Here is a 27,785-nt window from a genome sequence, read left to right as displayed (position 1 = left end):
GCTGTACCGATAGTGCAAGACGGAGCGCTACCGCAGGTCATTTATACCATCAGCTGTCAGACTCTTTAACAGCAACATCTGATGTAATGTAGCACTGTCATGTCTGCTGCAAAACACTTATATATATTTACATATACTGTATACACGTTTTATATTTTTTAATATTTAATTGTATTTTATTCAAGTTACATTGTCACCCTCCTTTTTCTGTCTGTGCTTTGAGCTGCTGTGTCATGAAAGTGTGGCACAAATAAAGTTTTATCTTATCTTAGACTTTGTGAACACAAATTTTGACTGACAGAATGATTACTGCTTGAATTGAATTTGCAGTCACTCAAATACTTAGTGATTTAATTGATGCATTACGGCTTCTGTTGTCTTAAAGTAATCAAAACCAATTTGTAAGTAAGCATAGGATTCCAAAAACAAAACAAGAAAATGACTTTTCAGCTTTTATTTGAAATGTGACTTTACACAGGGAAACTGAATGTCATGTTTGTGGATATAAAAAAAAAGTTCAATAACAAAAACTTTCACACAAAAGGTGTGCTATGTCTTTTTGCAACATTCGTTCAAGCTTCCCACTGAATCTGAGCTTTGACAGAGGCACCTCTCTTTAATAAATAGTTTCATTTACAGAATGAGTAATTAGTTATAAATATGAAGGCGCATTTTAAACATTTTTAAAGCAATTATAAATGTATTGATTTTAATTACAAAAAAAACCAAAACAAACAGGCAAGCAAATCAATCAAGCAGAGATGCAAAATTGCAAATAATATTGGCAAAACCAGAAATTGGCACAAAATGATAAACAAACAAACAAAACACGATGTTCAAACTCAAGTGAAACTTTAAATTATAGGCACTAGTTTCATAACACCCACCACACCATTTACCAGAACAGCTTCCCTAACACTGGCACACCTTTCGATTTGTTTTATTAGCACAAGAGGTAAAAGCCAGGAAAACTTATTCAACTTGTTCTCAAGACATTGTTCCATATTCTTTTCATGGCATGAATGATATACACAGACAGAAATCTGTTGAGGGAATTTAATGGACCACATCAAAGTTTTCTCGATTTAACTGGCTGAGTGGGTGATCGGGGACATAATATGTTATTGAGTTCAGGTTTCTTTGTTTCTGATATAACTCAGACCTGATGTCAAGCTGTTCTTAAACTGACCAATCTTAGCACTTCAATGGAAAAGTATAATCTTGGCAAAATGTGGTACAAGTCAGAACTGAGGCTTTGGCCAAGGTGTTATCAATCACCCGGGTTTCTCACAAGCTCTGATTTGACACTTGGAAAACAATAAAAGGCTTTGGAGACTTAGCTTGCAGTTGAGGTTTAAAAATGTACATTTTTAACAATTGTAATCTTAAAAGAAAATACTGATATGGATGTTTGGACATATGTTTTTCTTTAAATAATTTGAATAAATAATTTCCAAAACAAACTTGTGCATACATTCTGGCTGATTTTACAAGAGGAGAAGATTCTTAAACGTCATACCCACACAGAGGTGCTTTCACTGTTGCAAGACATCAACAACTCTCTAACATTACGGGACATTTCACCTGCACAGCATCATCATAGAGATCGCTCACCAACATCTGTTAAACACAGAGCATAAAGAGAGAAATGCGTGGAAACATTTCAACCTGAGGGAGGTGGAAAAAGGAACAAGGAAGAGGAGTGGGAGGAAAGCTGGGTAATGAAGTGATACAGACTGTCTGACAGATGATTGCAGTCAAACCAAGGCAGGTGATGTGTCCTCTGCTGGCTGAGCTGGAGTCGGGCTGGTTTCTTTGGCATTTTCCGGGCTGTCTGTCTGCACTACATGCCTGACGCCTCCAGAGCCAGACCCCACAGAGGAACACGATGGGAGGTCCTCTTTGATGCGATGTGGACACTGTCCTCTCCTTTTTTAAATTCTGGATTGTATATATTTTGGGACATAGTCTCTCTCTTTCTTTCTTCACTGAAAAATGTATCTAGGTAGATAAAGTGCCATATTGTAATGTCTGCCTCCTTGTGTTGATAGTTTGACTGGAGAGCCCCCTGCTGGCCCAATTCAGTAACAACCTTCTCTCCAGTTGTCACCTGCACCGCTGCCATATGTCCGAGGAACAGGAAGAGATCTGAGGAGATGAGAAAAGGGCATATTCAGGGGAATATGTTGGTTAAATTTTGTCTACAGCAATATGGACTAATTATCCATTTAGTGCAAGATGTATACACTAATATTTTACACCGTATAACTAATAATTGTTTCTTCAAATTCTTACATATTTAAAAACAAATATAATTTTTGAAAATGGTTAACCAGAATCTTTGACACTTTTGCTTGACCATTGTATACATTCATGGATTTATTCTACTCAAATGAAAGATTATATACATTGTGTTAAACTAATAGTAATATCAAAAAATGCATTGTGAACTTGTTGATTCTATACAGTAAATTTTACACATGTAAATGCAAAATAACAAAAGTTGCTCACAATTTCACTGGATTTCATGTGAATTTATAGAATATATTAAGACTCTCAAACATAAACACTAAACGCTAAACTCCTTATAGAAGAGTAACACATTTAAAAAAAAAACAAAAAACAACAATATTAATTTATCCCAATTCTATATTTATTTATTTATTTAAGGAAATATTTAACCTCCCAAATGACCATTATCGTCATCAATACTCACCCCCTGATATGCAGAATTTGTGAGAAAGACTTTTTTGTTGCATATCTCCAGTAAATGAATTATGAATTTATAGGGATCCACATTTAACAACAGCAAAACTACATCAAAACATGTGTTAACAAACTCAAACAAAAGTTGTGCAGTATAATCCAAGTCTCATTTATCCTGTTGTGTGTGTATATATATATGCAGTATTTGCCATACAGACAGTCCTTTTCCATAGGGAACTGAATTAAAAGTGAAACTTGTGTATTCTCTCTTTGAAGCCAGACTCCATTGACAAAAAAGTAATTTTACTTTACAGCAGCTGCTGCTCTACCACTGCCTTGATCTGTAGATTGTTTGTGTTATTGTGTGACTTTGGTGAATCCGAACTAATCTTTTAAAACACCAAAGTCAGCTACATGAATGGCCTTTCAGTTTGGTGGCATACCTGTGGGAGTTATCTCAAACTCAGCTCTGCCACAACACAACCACACTGCTCCACCTTGTGTTAAGATATATCATAAAAAAAACAAAAAAAACCATTTGTCATAGAATAGCATGTCATACAAAACTTTCATATAAATGTCATAGTCTAGTAAGTCATGAAAAAATCATTTTAAAAGTCATAGTTAGAAGTCATAAAATAATAAAAAATAAGTCGCAGTATAGTATGTTAAAATTTTTATTAAAAAAGTCATACTATAGTATGTCATTACAAATTTCATTTTAAAAAGTCTTAGTACATGTCATGAAATAATTCATTAAAAGTCACAGTATAGTATGTCATGCAAAGTAATTTAAAAGTCAGGCTAGTATGTGATTTAAAGCTATAGCGCGTAACTTCTACAGGTCCGTAAATGTCCGTTTCACCCAAGCCACTACTAGAGGAGATGACACAATGCTGATTAAGCCGATCGGCTCCTCTAACATCTCGCGGTATTTTTCAATATATATCATTTTTAGTTTGCGTGTCGACCGGCGACATTCCCACGCTGGCGCACAGAAAATGCTTCCTCACAACAAGAAGGGAGGGGGAGGAAGAGCGGAGAGTGTCACAGCAAGAGGTAGAGTGCAGGTAGAAAGAGAAAGCAACATGGTGGAGAAGCGGCCGAGACACGGTTCAGAAGTGGATCCTACCACAAAGAAAAAGCCTGGACGTTCAGCTGAAGGTCTGTTAGCAAAGAAGGAAAGTGACCGACGGAGAAGGCAAACAAGGATTTGTATTGGCGTCACTTTTCCTCGGTGGAGAGCCCTGAAGGAAGAAACTGGGCTGAGGGCAGACACGGATGTTGCCTTGCTGCTGTTGGATAAGTAAGTGACTTGGTTTATAATTATATTATGAGTAGTATGTGTTGCTGTTACATGTACTGGACCTAGTACTTCATTATTTTCTTGGAAATGGTGCTATGAACGTAATGTAATGTTAGCAGCCTGGTGTTCGCCACGGTGTGTAGCGTTGTGTACACGGTGTGAAGCGAGTGTTACTCTGTTTACACAGTGTGTGGCGACAGGCAAGTGTTACTCTGTGTACATGGTGTGTGATGAGTGTTACTCTGTGTACACGGTGTGTGGCGAGTGTTACTCTGTGTACATGGTGTGTGGCGAGTGTTACTCTGTGTACATGGAAGTGCCGCCGGCTTGTTAGTTGTAATAACGCATTATCCGCTGGGAGGCGACAGAAGTTACGCACTATAGCTTTAACAAATCATTAAAAAGTCGTAGTAGAGTATGTCATAAAAAAGTCATTAAAAAGTTATAGTATGTCATTAAAAATTGTATTAAAGAAAAGTCAGTTTAGTATGTAATTCATTTAAAAGTCATAGTATCGTATGTCATAAAAAAGTCATCCAAGTTGGTCTTCAGAAAATTCATCAAAAAGTTCTATTATGGTATGTCATGAAAAATGTCATTAAGTCATAGTACAGTATGTCATCAAAATTTCCATTCAAAACAAGTCATAGTATACTATGTTGTATTTTTTTTAATTAAAATATTCATAGTATAGTATGTTATAAAAACGTCAATAAAAAGTCATAGTATAGCATGTCATCAAGATTTTCATTAAAAAAGTCATAGTATAGTGTGTTATTAAAAAAATAATTAAAAAAGTCATAATCTAGTATTTCATAGAAAGTCATTAAAAAGTCATAGCTATGTCATTTAAAATTTCATTTAAAAAGTCACAGTATCGTATGTCATAAAAAAGTCTTTCATAAGTCATAGTATAGTTTGTCATTAAAAAAATTATTTAAAAAAAGTCATAGTATATTATAACAAAAAGTCATTAAACAATGATAGTATAGTGTGTCATCAAAAATTTCAATAACAGCGTCATAGTATAGTATGTCGTTAAGAATTTAATTTAAAAACTCATAGTATAAAAAAGTCAGTATAGTGCTTCATTAAAAAAAAATCATTAAAAAGTCACTGGTATGTCATTTAAAATGTCATTTAACAAAGTCAAAGCATAGTATGTCATAAAAAAAAAAGTCTTTGAAAAGTCATCGTATAGTATGTTATTAAAAAGTCATGGTATAATATGATGATGAAAATTTCACTGAAAAGTCATAATGTCTTCAAACAAGTCATTAAATTATCAGTATAATATGTCATTAAAAATGTCATTAAAAAAAGCCAGTATAGTACGTCATAAAAGTCATTAAAAAGTTATAGTTTACTTTGTCATTAAAAAAATCATTAAAAAATACAGTATACTATCTCATTAAAAAAAAGTCGTAGTATCGTATGGCATTCAAGTTTTGGCAAGGTAAAAATCACTGTTATCGTCAGTGGAGTCCAGCTCTGAGGAGAACATAGATAAGTTTAACTATAGGAGTTCAGTTCTCCAAGGAAAGGGCTGTCTGTTTGGAAATTACTGAACATATGACTGGATGTGTGACAAGTGAGACTGAGCTGTGTGAGAGTTTGTTCGATATAGTTTTGCTGTTGCTAAAAACAGACCCTATGATTTCAGTTGATTAAGAATTTTCTTTGTTTTTGTATTCATCATTAACCAGAGTTATGTGAGAAAAACAAAGTGTCCTTCCTGAATTTATGTTTCTCTACCATTACATTGAGTCCATGTCTGAAATATTTGTGTAAGAAATGCAAGATGGTGTCAAGTTGTTTCGTCTGTAGCGTACATACCTGCGCACAGGTTGGGCCAATTTGCTGCGAGGCAGAGGGATCCCCCCTCCTGCAGAAGCACTGGGACGGGGCAGGCCACTACGAGGAGGAGCCAGGGAGCGTGTGGGGGTGGAGGTGGCAGAACCGGGGTTAGACGTAGCCTTTACTGGTTGCCTCAAAGCCAGTGGGGAGGGGGTGGCTGGAGTTCGCAGCTTACTGGGAGAGGGGACTGAGGACAGGCAGAGCAGAAGTATAGTCAGATAGAACTGGATTATGTTATACAGTCTTTATATGCTTTCATAGGTTTCAGTCTGTCAGTAGTTTAACAATGAAGTAATGATCACAATGGTGTGAGATAGATACGATTCACATTCAGTATAACAAAAAATATCTATCAAACATATGTAGATCTTTCTCAACCACATCCATCACAAATGAAGTCAAACCTGTTATAATGCGAGTTTAGACTACAAAATAAACTCTATTAAAAAAGAACATAAAAGCTAATCTACTCATCTTATTGATGTGTTGACAGAATGAGGTGACACACACATACTGCACTAGTGAAAACCAGAAGCACATAATATAGCACGACATCAATACAACCACGGCGTGGAACCACAATCACAATATTCAAAAAAGGTGGAAACCCTCAGTGAATACTCACTGAAATCACCTTCTTCTCCAAAGCAACAGGAGAGTGGGACTAGACAAAGACGAAGACAACAGAGACAGGCCTTAATTCAGAGCTGGGAGGAAGGTGCTGAGGATGGGTTTCAATGTGGTGTCTCTCACTGCCTGTTTGTTCTCTTAAACTGTGACGTGACATGGACCCCTGACCAATATGAGCAACAATCCTACTCCTAACCTGTGAAGTGTGAAGAGCCCCACAGGTGTAGCAGTGCATAGTGATGGAGTGTGCTGAGGGACACTCTGTTTGTGCACGTGTAACGTAGCCTTTGGTGAGTCAGTAACACTTCGATGAGTCTACTGAAGTAGATGTGATGCTAAATTACACAATATATTAAGGATACCTGGCATCAGGCACCATTTCAAAACTCATATTCTAATATATAAGTATATGCTCAGTTGCAAGTTTATTAGGTACACCTGGATAAAAGTGATACAGTCTAATACCTGGCATGACCAGGCCTGCAGTAACTCACGAGTTAATGAAGGTTATAATGTTCCAGTTTTGTTCAACCTGTTTTTAAGAGGCGCTGATTCAACTTTATAATCATTTTGGAGGCTGTAGTTTGTAAGGCTGTTGAGCTATATATACAGAGGAGTCAGGGTACGAAATTAACAAAATATTTTGGGGGCAATTTTGGCCCCCACGGTCTACAAAATGGGGGCATTTTCATAATGTTTGGGGGCCATCAAAAAAATTGTAATTATGTTCTAACAATAAGCACATGAAAAGCAAAACCAACTAAGATCTTCACTTTTCAGTAGAAACCACAATAAATAAAATAAATAATGGGTTACATAAAGTTATGGCTGCAAAATATCACTCAGATTTCCTATAATTCAACCAGTTTAAATGTGATGATTTAACCATTAATCTACTGATAGCAGTACTAATGTTTCACCACATTACAGTTACTTTTACTGTTAAAAAGGCCAAATTACTATAAATTCCTCAGATGCAATCCCGGAAGTAAGTTAATTTAAAATTCAACATTCATTCTACCTTAATTTTTCATTAATTTGTCATTGTGTAGACACAGATCACCCAAGAAATGGTTAATTTATACTTATGGTACAGAAAAGCCCCCTCCCCTTCTCTGTCAGATTACTCTCACGTAATCAGTGCAGTCTCGTTGATTATGTCTGGAAAATGAGTTGTAGACGTGACGGTAAATTAATTTAATGAAAATAAAATGATACTTTAATGTCAGAGTGTAATACTGTTAAAAATATAAATACATATAGTTGTTTCGAAAACTTGGGGGCAATTTCGTCCCCTGGAACATGGCTTTTGGGGGTATTCTTGGCTAAATTGCGGGCGAAATGGCCCGTGGCCCTTGCTAATTTCTGCCACTGAGAGGAGTGTGTCTATTATTAAGGCTACCCTCACTGATATAAATGGGGTGGACAAAATAATAGAGACATGTCAGCTAAGGCTGGGTGATATGGACAAAATCAAATATCACAATAGTTTTGACCAGTAGTAGCTCAGTCCATAGGGACTTGGGTTGGGAACCGGAGGGTCGCCTGTTCAAGTCCCCGTCCGGACCAAATATGGAGCGTCAACTGGTGGCTGGAGAGGTGCCAGTTCACCTTCTGGGCACTGCTGAGGTGCCCTTGAGCAAGGCTCCCCCGACTGCTCGCGGCACCTGTCCATGGCAGCCCCCTCACTCTGACATCTCTCCACTTTGTGCATGTATAGGTCCTGTTTGTGCATGTGTGTGTATATGGACCTGTGTGTTAATGACAACAGAGTGAAAAAAATGTAATTTCCCCTCAGGGGGATTAAACAAAGTATATAAAAATTTTAAAAATTAATTAATTAAATCAAATATCGATTTATATATTGTTGGGTTAACTATTGACGCTTTCACTTAATACCTACACAATGAGATTTTTGATATACAATCACCAGTAAAGTGGATATAATGACTAAGTGCGTAAAGGCAAATAAACAGCTAGAATAGTCAGGTAAGTGCAAAAAATTACATTACTGAAGCCTTTAAAACCAGCAGAAGACAACACTTAGGATATCCAAAATTTAAGATGATATCTAGTCTCACATCACTATTTCAATATAATATCAATGTATTGCCCAGCCCTACTCAATACAGTTCAACATCACCAGAAACTGCAGCCCCCTTAAATGATGATACAGTTCAATTAATACAAAACACTTTCAACAAAACCTGAACGTTAGAGTCTTAATTAAGGTAGAATTTAGTGTAGGACTGCTTAGACTGCATTAGTTGTAGCTAGGTGTACCTAATAAACTGGCAGCTGTACAAAATATAAACATTTTAAATAAAAATGTGATACAGCAAAAATATATAAACATGACAAAATATTTATGTTGATCACTTTTCAGAAGGTTTTCAAATTAGAGACATCTAATTTGGGGATGAAATATTTAATATATTCTGCTAGTACAGAATATTATGTATAATGTGGTCACTCTTCAGTAATAAATTCTGTCATTGTCACTGCTAGGACTAAAAATCAAACCAAAGGCACGCACATCTCACCGTGGGAGGGCAGGTGCTGAGTTGATAGTCGTAGATGAAAAAATGGTAAATGACTCGCAACACTGCAGGACTCTTTGCAGAAAAAAATATAATTTATTGCACCGTGACGTACGTTTCGAGCTGTGTGCTCTTCGTCAGACCAGACTGCTAGGACTGTCACAGACAACCAATTTATTTGCCTCTTAATACAGATTGTTTATAGGAAAATGTTGGTTTTTAAAGTTACCAACTTTTTATTATATGTTGCTTTTTTTTACTGTATTTTTTTTTTACCCCTTTTCTGCTGTAACAGTGTAAGTTTCCTCACTTTTGGAATAATAAAGGATTATCTGATTTAATTTTCTCGTCTGGCAAATAAGCACCACATATCACTGCATGACACTGCTGTCCAGATGACTAACAATGAAAAGCAGTTTATAAGGTTGACAAACTTTTTCACTTCATGAGTTTTTTGCACTTCATGTACACAGATATGTAATGAAGACAACATGAATGTCTCAATGTAAGCTATTTGCTAATGATGCAAGGAAAGCAGGAAGGAAAATGATCTTGGTGTAACTGAAGTTAAGCTCAAGGCACAAACACATGAATGGCACTTTTCTATTTAAGTAATGTGACTGTCAACCATGGACCAGCAACAGCACAGAATCACTGTTTTGACACTCTGAGCCGATATGAACGGTTTTAGATTTTTACAGCAACATGTCAACACAATCCTCGTGAATTAGCTTTGACCTTTAAAGGTCCAGTGTGTAGGATTTAGGGGACTCTGTTGGCAGAGAAAGAATATAAAATAATAAGTATGTTTTCTTTAGTGTATAATCACCTGAAATAAGTATCATCATGTTTTTGTCACCTTAGATTGAGCCATTTATTAAGTCGCCATGCTGTACCACCTTTTTTTTTTTTGCAGAGGCCCAGAACAGACAAACCAAACACTGGCTCTAGATAGGGCCATTAAGGTTTTCACGTTGGCCTATCCACGATAACACAAACTGCATCGGAAAAACACTGATTTTCAACATGAAACTGCCTCATCCGGTGTTTTCACATGTTTATAATAACAGTCTGTTTGCTTTGGAGAGGAGGAGACCTCTGTGGATAGTTTGGTTCCCGATTAAAAACCTCCTGAAAGTCTGGATCTGAAGTTGTCAGAGAAAAAAGGAGAGCACACATGAGTAGGTGCTGAGCGAGTGGACTATCTGCAACGAGCCGAACAGCGTTGGAGAAACACTGATTTGTAATGTGAAACTGTTTTATTCAGTGTTTTTGCTGCTTTCAGTAACCTGGTCTGATTGTCTTGGAGAGAAGGACACCTCTGTGGATAATTTGGCTCCAAGTAAAAACCTCCTGAACAATGAACACTGAGGGAATCCTAACCAGAAGTTCACGTTTGGTTGCATTCTGCAATCCTCACCACTAGATACCGCTAAATCCTACACACTGCTCCTTTAAACTGTGAACGTTAACTCCTTTTAGTATGATGGCATACTCGTAGGAGTTAGAAACTCAAGCTCAACTCTGCCAACAACCACCCTGCTCCACTTCTTTCTTTTTTCCTCACAAAGAAAGCAACAAAAACAGAGGCTAAACCTGCACACAGATTTACCTCACAGTCTCAAAGCTGGCAACTAGTGCATTAACGCATCTTCTTCAAATCCATTACAGCTCCATAGAACATAGCCATTTCACCATATACACTCTATGTGCATCAGTAGTCTATGCCTTAAGTACACAGGAAACTTTAATATGTCATAAACTGTGCAAATGACTGTGAGTGAGATCAATCTCACAGCCTCCAGCTGATTTACGAACAGGCCGTTACCTCTCAGGGCAGTAGGACTTTGGAGGTGCTGTTTAGGTTTCGGGGAGGAGCGAGAAGGGGTCGAGTATCTCGGGAGTTGAGCTGCTGCTGGAAAAAAGGGAAATTTCAGCATGGGAGTCAGACTTCACTCTGCCTGAGTATCACAGCATTACTGGAGAAATAAAAAGGGTGCCGTTGAGGCAATGAAGGCTGTGGAAGCCTGCGGTGCAACTTGAGGCCACTAGGGGGCTCTACAGCCAAACATCCACAGGCAGCAGACAGAGCAAAGTGCCAGTGCCATGGTCAGGTTTAACAGCCAATCAACCAGTCTCAGCACAAACAGAGAAATTGAGGCTGGTTTTGGTTACACATGCTTTACAGTGAAGAAGTCAGTGAAAGAGGCAGAGATGGAAGTGTCTCACATGCCCAGTGCAGCCAAAGCTCAGATAAAAAAACTCATCATTAGGATATTAAACCTGTCAGCTGAAGAATTACATCTGTTTTGGATGAAGTATACAAACAAAAAATTTAGAAAGATTCCGCCGTAAATTTCAAGTATCAGCTTTAACGTATGAAAAGTCCAAAAGCTCAAGCCACACGAACACCCTGCCCCTCAGGAGGCTGGTTAGGACAGGATAAAGGCAGTCGCTACACGTTTAACCAGCTGAAACCTGCTCTTTGACCCCTGTCCTCTCTGTCCCTAGGAAGAGAAGGATTACCGTTTCTGGATTAAGGACAACACCATTATCTTTATCTCCCATTACAGGATTACATCAAATGGATAGTCTTAATCCGAAGAGGTGGGATTCTCAAACTCTCAAAGAACATAAAACCCTTGGACACAAATGTAAAACAATGATAGTGTCGCTGATACCAAGAGTCGCTCTAGATTCTCAGTGTTGCTGGCGCCATGCTCTAATTCTGAGGGATGAGTGCGTTTCTTTGAAGTGAAAGTTATGCCAGGGTGATAAGAGGAAGGAGGCGTATGAATAAAAGATATTACAACTGAAAATGATCAAAGACAAAGAGGATCCCCAAACGCCAAAGCCATGGCACTACAAAGCAGCACAGTCCTTGTAGTGTAGGTGCAGCCAGAAGGATTAACAGAATTCCCACTCGCACAATGACTAACAAGAGATTACACAGCCTGTCGTGTTTCTGAGTGTTCAGTGTACTTGGAGAGCAAAACAAATATTAATATAATGTCAGCTGACAACACAGTGATAACAATGAATGTGACAATCTGAGTCTGGAAGCTACTGAAATCTAAAGATTCATTTACAACTTTGAAGGGTTTCTGTGTTTTGCAGTAAAACGGATTCAAATACAAATATGACAGGTTTTTGTATGTGTCTGTCACAATACTCACTAGCAGACTGGTTCTGGTGTCGAGGAGAGCCACCGTTTGGCACTTGCAGGTTGGACTCACAGCTGCGGCTGTTCTTGACGGGCTCTGGGACCTGGGCTGTCGCTGCTGAGGAGCGTGTGAGGTTGGGAAGACTACGACGCAGCTTTTCTACAACAGCAACAATAGTAGAGAGTTAGATCAGGCAAAATAATAATTTCCTGAATCACACATTGAACAGCTTATGTCCAGCTCTTCCTGAACCTCTGCTGGCTCTGTTTACCTTCATTCTTCACCACATTGGTCTGCAAGTCGTGCCCGTGGCCCTGCAGCGAGTGGCGAGGCTGCTGCAGGCGGCTAATGATGGGCTGAGGCGAGCCGCGGCTGTGGCTGTATTCGATAGAGCGGGCAGGGGAGCGAGAGCGGGGAGAATTCCTGGGTGAGGCGCGGGGAGAGTGTCGAGGGGAGGGGCTGAAGCGGTTGGAGGGCAGGTGGAAGGCCGGGTGCACCGCCTCTTCTTCATCCTCCAAACTGTGTGCATCCAGCTCCTGGTCACTGAAGGTGCTGCGCCGCAATGAGTGGCAGGACGAACCTGAGCTCCGCCTGGATGCTGTTGCAGCGTAATCTTGTCTCAAACCTGACAAACACGCATACACTCAGTTACAACACCCTATAAACAAAGTGGTATGGTCACAGAAAACTACTGGAGATGACAGTGGTGCAGGTACATACTCTCTTCCTGCATGCGTGCCAGTATCTGGACATCAGTGACATCATTGAGTTTGTAGGTATTTGAGGAGCCCACTGAGTCCTCATCCATTTCTGAGGTGCTCAGTTCACTGTCCACTGATGACTGCGGGCTCACAGCCGGAGGATTCCTCTCTGCTGTTGCGTTTCGCTGGTGTGCTGGCAAGAAAACCATTTGGGAACACTTTAGTGACACATATCCAACAACAGATATTCTGTAATTGTTAGGGGCCAAGTCTACCAAAGAGATTTTTTCCCTGGGGCCAGTATATTTTTTAAATTCTTTGTGACAGGAATGCCACATATTTACGCTGCGCTACAAACACTACCAGCATGACGAGATGCAGGGTGTGAATTCTGCTCTGAATGCTGCTGGTTGGGGTTTTTTTCCTGAGCGCTGAGAATTGAAAAATGTTAAACTGTGGATAAAAACACTGCGCTCGTCACAGTCACTTCATACGTTCAGTCACAGTGGAGGAGGGACACATACCATGAAGATAACCGTCGCATCTTACATGCACAAGTGCTGAATAACAACAACAGAGGAAAATCTGTTAAAATACTGTTTATATACAGTACAGGCCAAAAGTTTGGACACACCTTCTAATTCAATGCGTTTTCTTTATTTTCATGACTATTTACATTGTAGATTCTCACTGAAGGCATCAAAACTATGAATGAACACATGTGGAGTTATGTACTTAACAAAAAAAGGTGAAATAACTGAAAACATGTTTTATATTCTAGTTTCTTCAAAATAGCCACCCTTTGCTCTGATTACTGCTTTGCACACTCTTGGCATTCTCTCCATGAGCTTCAAGAGGTAGTCACCTGAAATGGTTTTCCAACAGTCTTGAAGGAGTTCCCAGAGGTGTTTAGCACTTGTTGGCCCCTTTGCCTTCACTCTGCGGTCCAGCTCATCCCAAACCATCTCGATTGGGTTCAGGTCCGGTGACTGTGGAGGCCAGGTCATCTGCCGCAGCACTCCATCACTCTCCTTCTTGGTCAAATAGCCCTTACACAGCCTGGAGGTGTGTTTGGGGTCATTGTCCTGTTGAAAAATAAATGATCGTCCAACTAAACGCAAACCGGATGGGATGGCATGTCGCTGCAGGACGCTGTGGTAGCCATGCTGGTTCAGTGTGCCTTCAATTTTGAATAAATCCCCAACAGTGTTACCAGCAAAACACCCCCACACCATCACACCTCCTCCTCCATGCTTCACAGTGGGAACCAGGCATGTGGAATCCATCCGTTCACCTTTTCTGCGTCTCACAAAGACACGGCGGTTGGAACCAAAGATCTCAAATTTGGACTCATCAGACCAAAGCACAGATTTCCACTGGTCTAATGTCCATTCCTTGTGTTTCTTGGCCCAAACAAATCTCTTCTGCTTGTTGCCTCTCCTTAGCAGTGGTTTCCTAGCAGCTATTTGACCATGAAGGCCTGATTCGCGCAGTCTCCTCTTAACAGTTGTTCTAGAGATGGGTCTGCTGCTAGAACTCTGTGTGGCATTCATCTGCTCTCTGATCTGAGCTGCTGTTAACTTGCGATTTCTGAGGCTGGTGACTCGGATGAACTTATTCTCAGAAGCAGAGGTGACTCTTGGTCTTCCTTTCCTGGGTCGATCCTCATGTGTGCCAGTTTCGTTGTAGCGCTTGATGGTTTTTGCGACTCCACCTGGGGACACATTTCAAGTTTTTGCAATTTTCCGGACTGACTGACCTTCATTTCTTAAAGTAATGATGGCCACTCGTTTTTCTTTAGTTAGCTGATTGGTTCTTGCCATAATATGAATTTTAACAGTTGTCCAATAGGGCTGTCAGCTGTGCATTAACCTGACTTCTGCACAACACAACTGATGGTCCCAACCCCATTGATAAAGCAAGAAATTCCACTAATTAACCCTGATAAGGCACACCTGTGAAGTGGAAACCATTTCAGGTGACTACCTCTTGAAGCTCATGGAGAGAATGCCAAGAGTGTGCAAAGCAGTAATCAGAGCAAAGGGTGGCTATTTTGAAGAAACTAGAATATAAAACATGTTTTCAGTTATTTCACCTTTTTTGTTAAGTACATAACTCCACATGTGTTCATTCATAATGTTGATGCCTTCAGTGAGAATCTACAATGTAAATAGTCATGAAAATAAAGAAAACGCATTGAATGAGAAGGTGTGTCCAAACTTTTGGCCTGTACTGTATGTCCTTTCTCCCTGCGTGCTTCAGCCTTACCCTCATCCAAAACAAGTACTCTACCTTGTACTGACAAGTTTACTTCCGCAGATTTTCTGTATCAAAGCAACCAGATGCAACCAAAGTGCTCTCAAGGGCTTCCAGCTGGGCGTTTGCGGAGGAGCGCCTGGCATTGTCAGCAGGGAAAACGGGGCCTTAGTGAACTGCAAAGAGACACATACCTGCATTCCCGGGCATTAGTTGCTGTCTGACAATGGGCACTCTGCTGGGGGTTGAGGAGGGGGAGTTGAAGCCACTGCTGTACGGGCTGTTGGCTGCGTTTGTGCTATATGGGCTTCCATAGCCCTGCTGGTTGTAGGGGCTTCCATACAGGCTCCTGCGCTTGTTGGCTGCAAACAGAACCAAAACATCAGTCAGTAAATGCTCACTCTTTGACATTACTCTGTATTAGAGCAGACAAAATAATGTTATGTAGTCTGAAGATCCACAACCAAAACTTTGCACAAAGAAATTTAGAAGATTACTAAGATAAACCAAGTCATTGTTGGCTGACTTGACAAAGAAATGTTAGTGGTGAACACACCAAAATCAAGCAATACATTGTAACCTCTTAATTTGATCAGTACTTGTCTATTTATTCCGTTGCAGCAATGCTGAATCATTGCATATATGTCTGAAATGTCACATAATTTCTTTGTTCATGCTGCTATACCTCTACTTTATCACAGATTAGTGCAATTTTGTTCCGATAACAGTGAGTTGAAACTATCAGCAAAAGATAAAAACGTATGGCTGTCCCCCAAAATAGTGATTCTTTATGAACATCTGATGCATCAATGATGTGTATGCACAAAAACCATGTGTACGCCTTTTCCCGCACATAAACTGGTATTTATAAAGGAGGAATGTGTCGTGAGAATGTGTGCACTTCACGCATTCTTTAGACCAAGTCTATGCATAGTTTTAGCTGAGACAGCTGTGAGTAATAAGGACATTAATATTAACTGAGAGACAAATAACATTGTTTTTAGGCTGTTTGCAAATTTCACTGATTGTGTTATTTTTGCAGGCTACACTGCACTCTGTCAAATGTCAATCAAAGGCACAAATATAAAGTTAATTTCAAATTAATTATGAGAGATGAATTTCATCATTATTTCTATTTACATTCATCTCCCTGTTAGTGATTGTTTAATGTTTTCCTGTGAAGTACTTTAAAGCCAGTTTCAACATGAGCATTCTGAATGAATCATTGATGATCCTGATGATTGAGATTTTACCATGATGATGCTCTGCAGAAATGTGAATTAGTGGTACGAACAAACTGCCACTGCTGCGCCTACATTGCACTCTCTTTTATTTCTCATTGACAGGTCTAATAAATGTTGGAAGTGCACAAGTATCAATATGCAAATGTATGTTTAAGGGCATTTCTATTATGGCGAACAGTGGGTGTGGAAATGACGCTTGTAAACATGTGCCCATCGCCACAACGATCAAGATTTATAAAACAGAATCAGGCTTATACATGACTTTATAAATCTGATAAAAAGAATGCCTTTGTGCGTACACACAGTTTTAGCTGTGAGTCAGCACAGAGTTTTATGCATTTGGCCCCTGGAAAATACCAGCCTACAAAATGTCAGTGGTAGCAGATGGGTGAAATGTAGAGGTCAAGATGCTTCGTTTTTGGGGAGGAACCAAGTTCTGAAAACTTAACCGCCACTGTTTCATGTGCCCAGTGTGTTAACATACTACATCTATACACTGTGACCCATAAAACACCCAGACAAAGGCTGTTGCCCATTCCAGTATTTACAACGCCAGCAGTGTCTGCTCATAGCCGGCACCTTTATGAAAGCTCTACAGTGTGCTGGCAGTCTGGTCGAGTCTCTTCAACCGTATGCTGAGTATGGGCCTGATAGAGAGTTCCTACATCATCAGGCGGGGAGACACACTTAACAATGCATGGCATTCAATAAAGACGCACAAAGAACAATGCGATTCTCTGTGAAATCCAACGAAGCAGCAGTCAAAGGCTCCAGTCTACAGAGTCCCTGGTCTCAGTCATGAGATCAGACTCTGCACAGGCTGCTGTGCACTGGGATAGGTTGGTGGTTTGAATGGTTGATGTCTCTGAGCCTGTTTAGACTAACTATTAACACACATTTTAGGGTGATCCGATTACAAGGGGACAGCGCTACATACATATCTAAACAACCACCAAGACTCATTGTGATCCGATCACTTTAACCACTGACTGAGGTGGTGTGGGATGCATTTGACTACATATCTTTTGTAGTGTCAACACTTATACATCCCGGGGCGTCAGTGGCTTAGTGGTAGAGCAGGCGCCCCATGTACAAGGCTGTTGCCGCAGCGACTCCAGCCTGTGGCCCCTTGCTGCATGTCACTCCCTCTCTCTCTCCCCCTTTCACACTTGCCTGTCCTATCCATTAAAGGCTAAAAATGCCCCAAAAAAATATCTAAAAAAAAAAACCAAAAACCACTTATACATCCTGATGTGTCCCAAACAAGGACTACGTTATCAAAACAGGACTTGGTGGTTGTTTTGGTGCGCTAAAAGCTTTATAACTCAAAAAAAAAGAGGTCTTGAATTCTGCAGACAGTAATATCTCCAGCTATACTGACATGACTAGCAAGCATGCTACAGAGCAGCCAGCAAAAGTGTGGACATAATAACTGAGCACGGGGCAGTAACAAAATCTGAACACAAGTGGTCAGCTGGAGACGCAAAATAAGCAGAGGTGTGAACAGCGACGTGTCTCGGCTGTCCACTTGTGTTCCGATCACAGAGACGCATGTTAAGACTAGGTCTAAACAAGCTCTCTGAGTTCACTTGTTTATCCATCCCTCTGTTTCTTTCTTTCTCTGACTGGATGTGTTTACACAGCTGGGTGGTGACTGAAGGGGAAGCCTTTTAAGATCAGCTGCCTCCTCTTTCCAATCGCTCCTTCCACTTTCTCCCTCTCCTCCTGCTCTGCACTCTGTCCTGCTGCATTATTTAGGAAATACCATCATGTCCACTCTGCTGCCATCCACACGGATCAGCTGCTGAGGAATGTCAACAACACTGCAACATGTAGGTCTGTATGCTATGCACTTAAAAAAAAAAGATACCCAATGTTTTCCATTTGAGAAAGTGAGGTCAACGGATTAATACAGTCCACCTGGTGAAACTAACCCCCAATATCAAGAGTCATGATTAAACTGTGCCTGTCAAGCTTCACTGTGTGCTCTCAAACAAACAAACAACGACATGCCTGTGAGTGCTTACAAACATGAATCATCCCTTGTGTCTGTGCACTATGGAGGTAAAGGAGTCACACTTGCTATGATTAAGAAAATATTTCCCTTGACATTAAACAGTCTAAACTGGCTCAGACTTTGGAGGTCATTAGATGACAACGTGCCCTATCACAACAACTTGAGCAGCACATTGTAACGAGAAAAAGACACAGATCAGTCTGAAGGGATCCACAGCCCAGGGACCAACCAAAATAGACTGTCCTCAAATTCTCATGTCCTAAAACAAGAAGTCAGAAGAAGAGAGAAGAACTGCTGTGACAGTTTCGATTTACTGTGATATGAAATTGTATTAGAGGACTTTCCGTCTTGGCATTTCAACTGCGGAAAATTCAGAGCAGTTTCCACGGGCCAAGAAAAAAAACCCCTAAAGGAAGCCAGTACACAACAATATAAAATGAAGGTCTGGAGGGCTTAAATGGTGAAGACGAAATGGAAGACAACACTTGGCATTGAGGTCTACTTGTTATAAAAAAGAGAAGACATTAGGCTTAAAACAGCTGCAGGGAGCTTCAAGAATATCACAAGAAAAGAGCAAACAGAGAAGCTTTTGTAAATAAGAGAGATGAATACCATACAGCAGAAAAAGGTTCAAACTGGCAGAGACACGCAAGAAGGCGGTGAACTAAATGTACAGTATGAGGTCAAAGCTTTTATGAGTCGGAGAAGAGCAGGTCAGCTATGTAACTGTGGCTGGGACCTCTCTGGTCTTGCATGAGCACTGGATCAACAGTGCAGGACAGCTGTCAAAGCAGCAGAATGGGAAAAAAAAACGGTTTAATTGTTCAGCTTAGGCAACATGTGTTCTGACTTCTTACCGGGATGACATGAGTAAAGTAGTGCTGTCTAACTAGTGCAACTCAAAGTCATCTCCTCCCTGCTCTTAGTTATATAACTGAGGCACGTCATCTGGGGATATGATTTAAACAGGGTGTGCACAGAGACAAAAGGCTTGGTCACTACTGACACACTTAAACTAACGTGTTTAAAATATGTGGATGCACTGTAGTGTGTATACTTGCTGATTGAGCTGGTTAGATTGAAACAAACGTTTTCAGGTACAAGGAAGTCATCACTTTGACTCCAATCTTCCACAAGTGAGGCTGAGATGTTTCTTTTTTTCTTTGTAATTCCTTTGACACAAACTCAACCAACTCCATGGCAACAGGGTTTCCATGCTCCTGTTAGAGACTGGGTGTGAAGGAGAGTAGCCGGGAGCCATGAGGGTGTGTCTGTGGTGAGTCTCTTTCACTCACAGACACAAATGCTCTCAGACTGTGCTGCTTAAGATCTGCTTTATGTGCAGACTTTTTTCTTTCTTTCAAAAATCTTTACCTTCTTGACATTTATCTGATTTAATTGACATGTCCATTGAATCACAAAACTCCACAGAAAATATGTGTTGCTGGTGTCTTTTAGCAAGCCTTTGTGGAAGTGGTGACAACATCAGTGCCAACTGAGGATAGAAGTGAAGGGAGTGGGGTGGTTGGTATCAGTGACAGGAGGGATATTTTCAGGACCATGGAGGATGACGTTATCCTCCTACCACACCTACAGTGGTGAGATCACCACAAATAAGCACACGACCCTAAATCCCACTCAAGTGTCTAGTTATCTATAGTTGGTCAGCTGCAAGACAGATAGCATGCTTTGTTCACTAAGGGTCATCTAAGGCTTTATTTACACAAAGGTTCTGAAGCCTTATTTTTATTATGTTGTGCCTCAGAAATAAGCCTTACCTAAAAGCACAGAAAAAGCTCATAGTAGTCCTAACAGAGGGAAAGGAGAAAGAAATTATTATTTCTGTGTTTTGATGAAAGTTGCATTACTGATTCCTTTTTTAACGAGATTGATCATCAATTAGCCCAAAACAGCTTTTTTCCTCTTTTCTCAGCTTTATCCCTAATCAGACACCCAGTAAACATAACTGATCTTTGAAAAAAGCTGTGCAATTTGGATCCACAAAAGGGCCACAGTCAATCAATTTATCAGCCATTATAAATATACCTTAGTGTCCTTGAATGAGGAGGTCATTGTGTGTCCAGGTGCCATTCAAGCTCTTGCATAATAGAACAGAGAAGATCACAACTACTCCAGTGGGCAACCTTCAGCAGCCTATTGCTCAACACGATCCAACTGTCACATGGGCATACCGCTGTCAAAATGGAAATGACCCCTGCTCAGTTTAGCTGCGAGGATTTGAGGCCTGCTGTCCTCCTCAGTTAGGGACTACCTATAATTAGTGGCAGTCAAAGGCTCAGAAAACAGACACAGACCAATCAGAGAGGCCCAAACATAAAGTAGACCTGGGTAACATATTAAAGATGAAATCACTGTTTTGTTATGTGTGTTTTATACTGTATACAATGTTAAAATCTCAGTGTAAAGGACAATGAAACTTAATTAAAACTCCAGTGACATTTATATTTTAAACCTGAACAGCAGCACTACACACAGCTCCAACTAAACACTGAGGGGTCCAGATGTCACTCAGACACTGATCAAACTATCAGAGAGTTGATGTCTTTCAGTTATAGCACTAGTTTAACTGCATTCTGGTGCTATAAGATCCTTCAACACAGACCATTTTAAGATTGTTAGTTCCACCATCTCTATATACCGTCAATTTTTGAGGAGAAAGTATGCACTGGAAAAAGGAAAGACTTTGACAGATGTAAATATAAATAAATAAATACTGTACATGCCCTAGGAACCTAGGTGAGATCATATGGGACAAAATTATAAATATTTTGCAGACCCAGTGGTGAAATATAAATTAAACATCATTTTTCACAAGCACTGCTGCAAAGGAGTAACAAAAGAATAATTCCCCTTTACACTACAAACACTCCAAAAGCCTGATGATGTGCATAGCTTTGTGTCTGTCAATCATTTGCTGCACATTCAAGCCTATATCTCAGGAAGAAGAGACTCCCAAAACATGCACACATATATTCTCACAAACCCGCTCAGCTTTCAGTAACTTATAACCACAAGTGGTGATAAATCTCCAAGTCAATCTCTCTCTGTGTCTGCCAAGTCATAATGCTGAAGCCTCCACTAGAGCTGCCACGATTAGTCGACTTATCGACTATTAAAATAATCGGTGACTATTTTAGTAGTCGACTAATCGGTTTGAGTCATTTTTCATAGGAAAGTACTATAAAAGTACCCCAAAATACTCTTACTGCAGTTTCTTACGTTCAGATATTGGCAGCTTTACACACTCTCCCTTGACAGTGAACTAAAACCCTTTGGCGTGAGTACGAAACAAGACATTAGATGAAGTAATTTTGGGGTTTGGGCGAGACAGACCGACATTTTTCAACATTTTAACACATTTTTCAATGAAACAATTAGTCGACTAATCGAAGAAATAATCAACAGATTAGTCGACAATGAAAATAATCGTTAGTGGCAGCCCTAGCCTCCACCATTCAGCGATTGACCATACAGGTACACGAGTGCTGTTCCTCTTCCCTTTAGAATAAGGGAAGCTAATCTTCACAATGGAACATTTATGATGGATGATACATCCCTCTATGCTCTGTTTGTGTGTAGCAGTTATAATAGTAGTTGTAGAAATAAATGGGTAAACATGGAGTAATTTATTGTGTTTTCTTGTGCTATAAAAATCAATAAAAGGAAATAGTAAGATCATTACAGAGGCTCACTGCCATAAATTAAAGCTCTTATATAATTTATTACAATAAGAAGAATCATCACAGCATTTACGGCCCCTGGTTATCAGCCAGCAGGAAGGGACATTTCTGTATTTGTGTACAACCTCTACCTTTTTGGATCAATAATTATTACCCCCACCAAGGAGGTTATAGCTTTGGTTTGGTTTGTTTGACTGATTTTCAGCAGGATTACAGAAAAACAACTGACCAGATTTTCACGTAACTTGTTTGAAGTGTGTAGCATGAGCCAAGGTAGAACCCATTAAATGTTGGAGTGGATCCAACTCACAAGCTGGATACAGGAATTGTTTTTCACTGTTGTTAACACTATGAGATTTGGCATTTTGCCTGAATGGAATAAATGCCATACGTCTTTAAGGTGTAGTGTGTATGATTTGTTGCATCTAGTGATGAGGTTGCAGAACTGAAACTTCTTCCGTATGCTAAGCATGTTGGGGAACTACGGTGGCTGATGCGAGAATGCTAAAACACAAAAATGTGAGCAGCCCTATCTCGAGCGTAACTGCATTCTGAGCTTCTGTAGAACAACATGGTGGACTCTTGGGGGAGGACCTGCTCTGTATTTCGATAAAAAACAGCTCATATTAAGTTAACGAAAACAAAATGATTCTTATTTTGATGTGATTATAAAGTAATTAAAACATCATTTTGAATATTATATACTATTTCTGCCAACAGATGTCCCTAAATCCTACACACTGGACCTTTAAAATCCAGTAGATGATGGCAAAGTTCAACAGTAACAAAACAAATATAGAAATAAAATGACTCCATATCACAGTGCACATTGATGCATACCAGTAATCCTCTCAGGCAGCCTGAAGTTGCAAAACTTCACACAGACAGCAGTTGTTATGGAGCACTTGGGGACACTGGTATCACGGGAGAACCGGTGCAAGAGTAACACCACCACAATGTCAACAACGCTTTTTTCTCAAATTAAGTTGTGGCTATGGAAACATGAATACACATAAATCATGCAACTAATTATACCCTTTATTACACATGTGAACTGTCTGCAATTACCTTAACCAGAGTTATTGGTTGTGCTTGCAGTTTTGCACATCACAGAAGGCTGGACGTTTGGCCTTGGTGTAGGTCTGACTCTGCATTTGCCTGATATACAAGAATAATTTACAACTGTCCCAGCAAATTATGTCACCATTTGAGTTCAAATTCTGACAGTGTTCAATAACAAACAGCTTGGAGCAGCTATGGAAAAATCACTGCTCTTTCATTATACTTGTAGTCTTTTACCTGACTACAAGTAGATTCAAAGTGAACTTTAATTGCTTTTATGATTCACATGAAGGGCTCTAATCACTAATGTTATGCGATGAGAAAAATGGAAACTGACAGCAAGAGACTGACGCAGGAGGACTTTCAACAGAGCAACCAACACAAAGAACTCCACCAGTGCTGTTTTGTAGCTCACCTCTACCTTCCAAAGAGAGGGATAAATTAAGTGTATCTCTGAAGTTGTTACTGTTTCTACTACAGCTGCTAAGTTAAGACTACATGTTTCATGTCCACTGCCGTTGTTTACCTGACATGGTGAGGTCCAGTCTGTGGATGAGTGAGCGCTTGGCTGATTCCATCTCAGGACTGGGGTTGTCAAGGGCTTTGCGGCACCACACAATAGGACTCAAGGCTTTTTGCAGGGGACTGTTCACTTTTGCCTCGTACAGCCTGGAAAAATGTGGACAGCATACACAATTGACACTGTTATATTGCACGTTCACAAACGCAAAACAAGCAATCGTTACAGAAATATAAACTGTCATCTCTCTTTAACAGTGACCGACTAGGACAGCTCACACCTATCTCGGCTCATATGTGATGTGACCCAGCAGCTCTCAGAGGAAATGAGATCGGGGGGATAACAAGTAATCACAGAATTCCGCAATGTAATTGACAGATAAGGTGGACAGACAGAAAGCTTTTTTGTGACTATGCTTGCTGACTCTAAAAATCACTATTTACTTTTATTCAGATCAATTTCATACTTCAATATTTGAAATCTATTTCTATGTCAATATTTGAAATCTACATAGAGGTGACCTGCAGATACCTTTTAGGCTTGTCAGTATATCCTCACTCTTACAGTTAACATGTTGCATGTGTTAACTTAGCAAAAAAAATGTGGTCGGTCTCTGGGGTCTCCAATAGCAATGAGGACAATGCAACCGTCAGCTCCTGCTGCAGCAAATGTTAAGAATGAACCACTGTCCCTGGCCCAAATTCTTTGGAAAAGTCATTGGGTTCAGTGCATAGTCAGCTGTATTGATTGAGACTATCAAACCCTCCTGATACTGAAGGGAAGACATAAAGGTATAAAATAAGGCTACAGACTAAATGAATCTACCACTACTTTCCTGTTTGTTGGTTACAGAGGTGATACAATTTGTGTTTGTCCTTAACCATTGAGAAAAAAAACAGAAGGGCTTCCACTAGGAAGAGGAATCTGTCAGCAGCTGTCAGCTCTGTTGCAGCCATAGAGGAAGCTTTTTATGATGAAGGCAGAAACATTACAGGCAAAGGAGCACTAGTGCAGAGGAATACAAGCCTGATATCTGGGTCTGCACCTTCTCAACGTTTATCAACACAATGACTATCATTTACATTTGGTGCAGCACATAGTAAATCTCAGCTCTCTGACTTCACACATCTTGCTCCATACATGAACTCACTGCTCTGACACAATGACAAGTGTCATGTCCACATGCAGTTGCTGGGGTGTGACAAGCATCTATTGATAGGCAGAGCACTGCGGGAGCAGGCTGCGTTTTAAATCCAGTCAAATGCTAATTCAGGGATTACAGGAGTCTATGACAAGAGCTGGCGAGAGCTGGGCACTACTGGGTAATCCCAGATATCAATCTGATCCAAAGGGCAGACAAACAGCCAGGGCATAATGAGACTGGCTCTTTGGGCATGAGTGAGCAATGTCTCAAAGTAGTCCGATGTCAAAAGGTTCAGTAGCTGGCACAGGCACACTGCTGCAAGCAACTGAGGGAAGACTTGATGTGCTCTGATGATAAGAAAAATGGGTGGAACAAATAATGTAAACACTTATAACTCTGAAAGAACATGCATACCGCATGCAGCATCTATATCCACTCTCTTTATACCATACATGTCACATTCCAGTGGGTTAGTTTCACTGTTCCTTGCCTGCCTGTATTAGGTACATGTTCTCATTTTTAGGGGCCATTGCTCTTTTTTTTTTAAACCAATGCACCTACAACTGTTACACAGACGATATATTGCTAAGTGCTGACTGCCAGACCTCTTTCATTGCTCTCAGCTGCTGTGAGCTGGCTTTCAACCAACTATGAGCTACCTTTGTATTAACTTTAGTAACTGTCATTAAGTTGCATCAGGAGCTATGCCCTGAAGTTGCTTATCATAGCGTCATTATAACAGAAGACACCAATCAAACAAACCCATCCTAACAGGATGGAGAACAAGGACAGTCTTCTGAGGACGGCACATCATTACCTTCATGTCTAGTCAGTAGCTGATGCCTTACAAATAACTACTCCATTTCTAGACCCTCTGTAAACCCATCTACCAAGTCTCCATGTCTGACATCAGCCGTGTAACACAGACTCTTCTCTGAGTGTAACTCTGCCTCTTCAAGGGATTTCCTTGAGTTGGGATGAGCGGCGAGATTCAGACAGCAGCACAAATCCAATCATACTCTGGAGTTTCAAGGATTACACTTCTAAAGTGTATCTATGCAAAGCCCCCTAACCCTAAAAGCACAGTTATATTACAAACACAATGTATAGGGAGAGGATTAAGAACACGAGTGTGGATGAACATGTAGGCTGATATAACAGCAGAAAAAACAGATGGAACACTGGCACAGTTTTTGCCCATATTAAATAAGTGAAGACTACTTTGAGTGATGGTGCTCTGTCTGTTTTTTGTCTTTGTCAGCACTGTGCACCTTTTTTGGAGTTGTACGCACTGCTCTTTTTCATCACTGAATAACAGCAGACCAACATGATGTCATCCTTATCCAGGGACGCTATCAATAGCCATTGTTTGTAATCCCCACAAAAACAATGCTCATGAGCAGCTTTCTGACACTGACATCTATTCCTCCATGATGGGATGACAGTCCTATTTCACATCTCTTGCTGTCTCACTTGCTGCGGAGCACTTGTGGCTGTGTGCCAGCTGGTGTGCTGAAGGGAATTCAGAGGAGGAATATAACCATGGCTACCTCTCCCACATGGCTGCTAGGCAGGAAAACAACTTTCAATTTTTTTTTTGACTGTACACACTGATCTCCTGCCACCGCTGCCATGCCAAGCCAAGCCAATCTGCCACACATCATTAACAACAAAACGGTTCAACAGATGATCAGGGACTTCACGGTCCAGACAGCTGAGAGCCTCAGAGGCCTGCTTGATCAGTATCGGAAAAAATGCCCAAACTCTACGCAAGGTATGAGGTAATGGGTAGAGATTTGGCATTGTTTGTATGACAACGCATGTCTAGTATGATAACAGTCCGAGAATGGGCTTGTCATCGCCCACATGACTTGCCAAACAACACCCTTCAGTCAATGATCCACAATGACACTCCTTCAGCACAGATGACTTCAGATTTCAGGCAAACTACTGAGAAGATGAAGAGGATGTTTATGCCAGACGTTTGTCGTGTTGGCTAACGTGTAGAGCAGCTGTCACCCAGCTCTGAAGACACAGACACGGCAGGAAAGGCAAGATACCTCCCAAAGACAACTCACCAGCTGTCCTCGTCTTCGTTTAGACAATCCATGTCTTCGAGGTCTAATATTTCCACTTCGTCTAGGATCGATGTTTCCCCTTCGTCTGAATAAACCCCGATGTCTGAATAACGTGAGTTCATACTCGGCAGAGAGGCGGCAGCCGATGCCCCCTCATAATCATACGCCCTCCTGAAACTGATTCCGTCGTAAGACAGTCTGGGGCTCAAACAGCGGTTATTCTCCAACAGCCCACCGTAGCCTCCCGTTCCGACGAACCCCACCCCAGGGAAGCCGGCCAGACCGGCTGCCATCCCCGCTGTCAGAGACGACGAGTCGTATCCGTCGCTGAGGGGTCTGTGGTTCCCTGACATCGCTCCGGACGAGGACAACATCGTCGACCGACTCCGAAGCTGTTCATTTTGCTGTTCGAGTTTCTTCACCAAGTCCTGGAGCTTCCGCACCTCCAAGTCCGCGTTGATATTTGAGTTGATATCCTCCATAGCGGCTCCTCAGCCCTACGAAAAATATGCGGCGGTCTGTGGTGTTTCTAGTCGTTTCTCCGCCGACAGCCTCTTTGTTTCTGTTAACTTCACTGTTCTCTACGTGTTCAAAGAAGACACTTTGGTGTTACACTGACTTAAAAAGCTCAACACCGTCATCTTCTCCGGTTAATCGTGGTTGCGGGCAGGGTCGAGGCCATTTTCATAATACTCGTCACCAACTGTGAAAGACCAACAGGCGGCGGCTAACGTACGTCACTTCGTTCAGTGTCGGGAGCGAGCACGTAACCAACACCTATTTGCACGTGCACGGATAACTACTCCGGTACAGACGCGTTGATCATTATTTTGCTACGGAAATTATTAAATTCAGGATT

General features: G+C 40.6%; 1 protein-coding gene across 4 annotated transcripts; it reads right to left on the bottom strand.

Moving 5' to 3' along the window:
• Positions 1-439: 439 nt before the first annotated feature.
• On the bottom strand, positions 440-27,657 carry slain2 (SLAIN motif family, member 2). 4 transcript variants are annotated; one of them, XM_049587835.1, is made up of 9 exons: positions 26,927-27,657; positions 23,711-23,853; positions 15,355-15,522; positions 12,924-13,097; positions 12,475-12,828; positions 12,216-12,362; positions 6,495-6,533; positions 5,849-6,056; positions 440-2,148 (listed from the first exon to the last, which is right to left on the bottom strand). In XM_049587835.1, exons 1-9 carry the CDS (start codon positions 27,406-27,408, stop codon positions 2,082-2,084), a joined length of 1,782 nt encoding a protein of 593 aa, XP_049443792.1. In that variant the 5' UTR covers positions 27,409-27,657; the 3' UTR covers positions 440-2,081. The 4 variants fall into 4 exon arrangements, with proteins under 4 accessions (XP_049443792.1, XP_049443790.1, XP_049443791.1 ...); XM_049587833.1 differs by lacking the exon at positions 6,495-6,533 and adding an exon at positions 10,868-10,954 and having other exon boundaries at positions 26,927-27,656; XM_049587834.1 differs by lacking the exon at positions 6,495-6,533 and adding an exon at positions 10,868-10,951 and having other exon boundaries at positions 26,927-27,656.
• Positions 27,658-27,785: the final 128 nt, after the last annotated feature.

Source organism: Epinephelus fuscoguttatus, linkage group LG10 (genome assembly GCF_011397635.1).
Source record: "Epinephelus fuscoguttatus linkage group LG10, E.fuscoguttatus.final_Chr_v1".
NCBI classification, from domain to species: Eukaryota; Metazoa; Chordata; class Actinopteri; order Perciformes; family Serranidae; genus Epinephelus; species Epinephelus fuscoguttatus.
The sequence above is the reverse complement of the archived record's forward strand: the minus strand, read 5'-3'. Positions and strand labels throughout refer to the sequence as shown.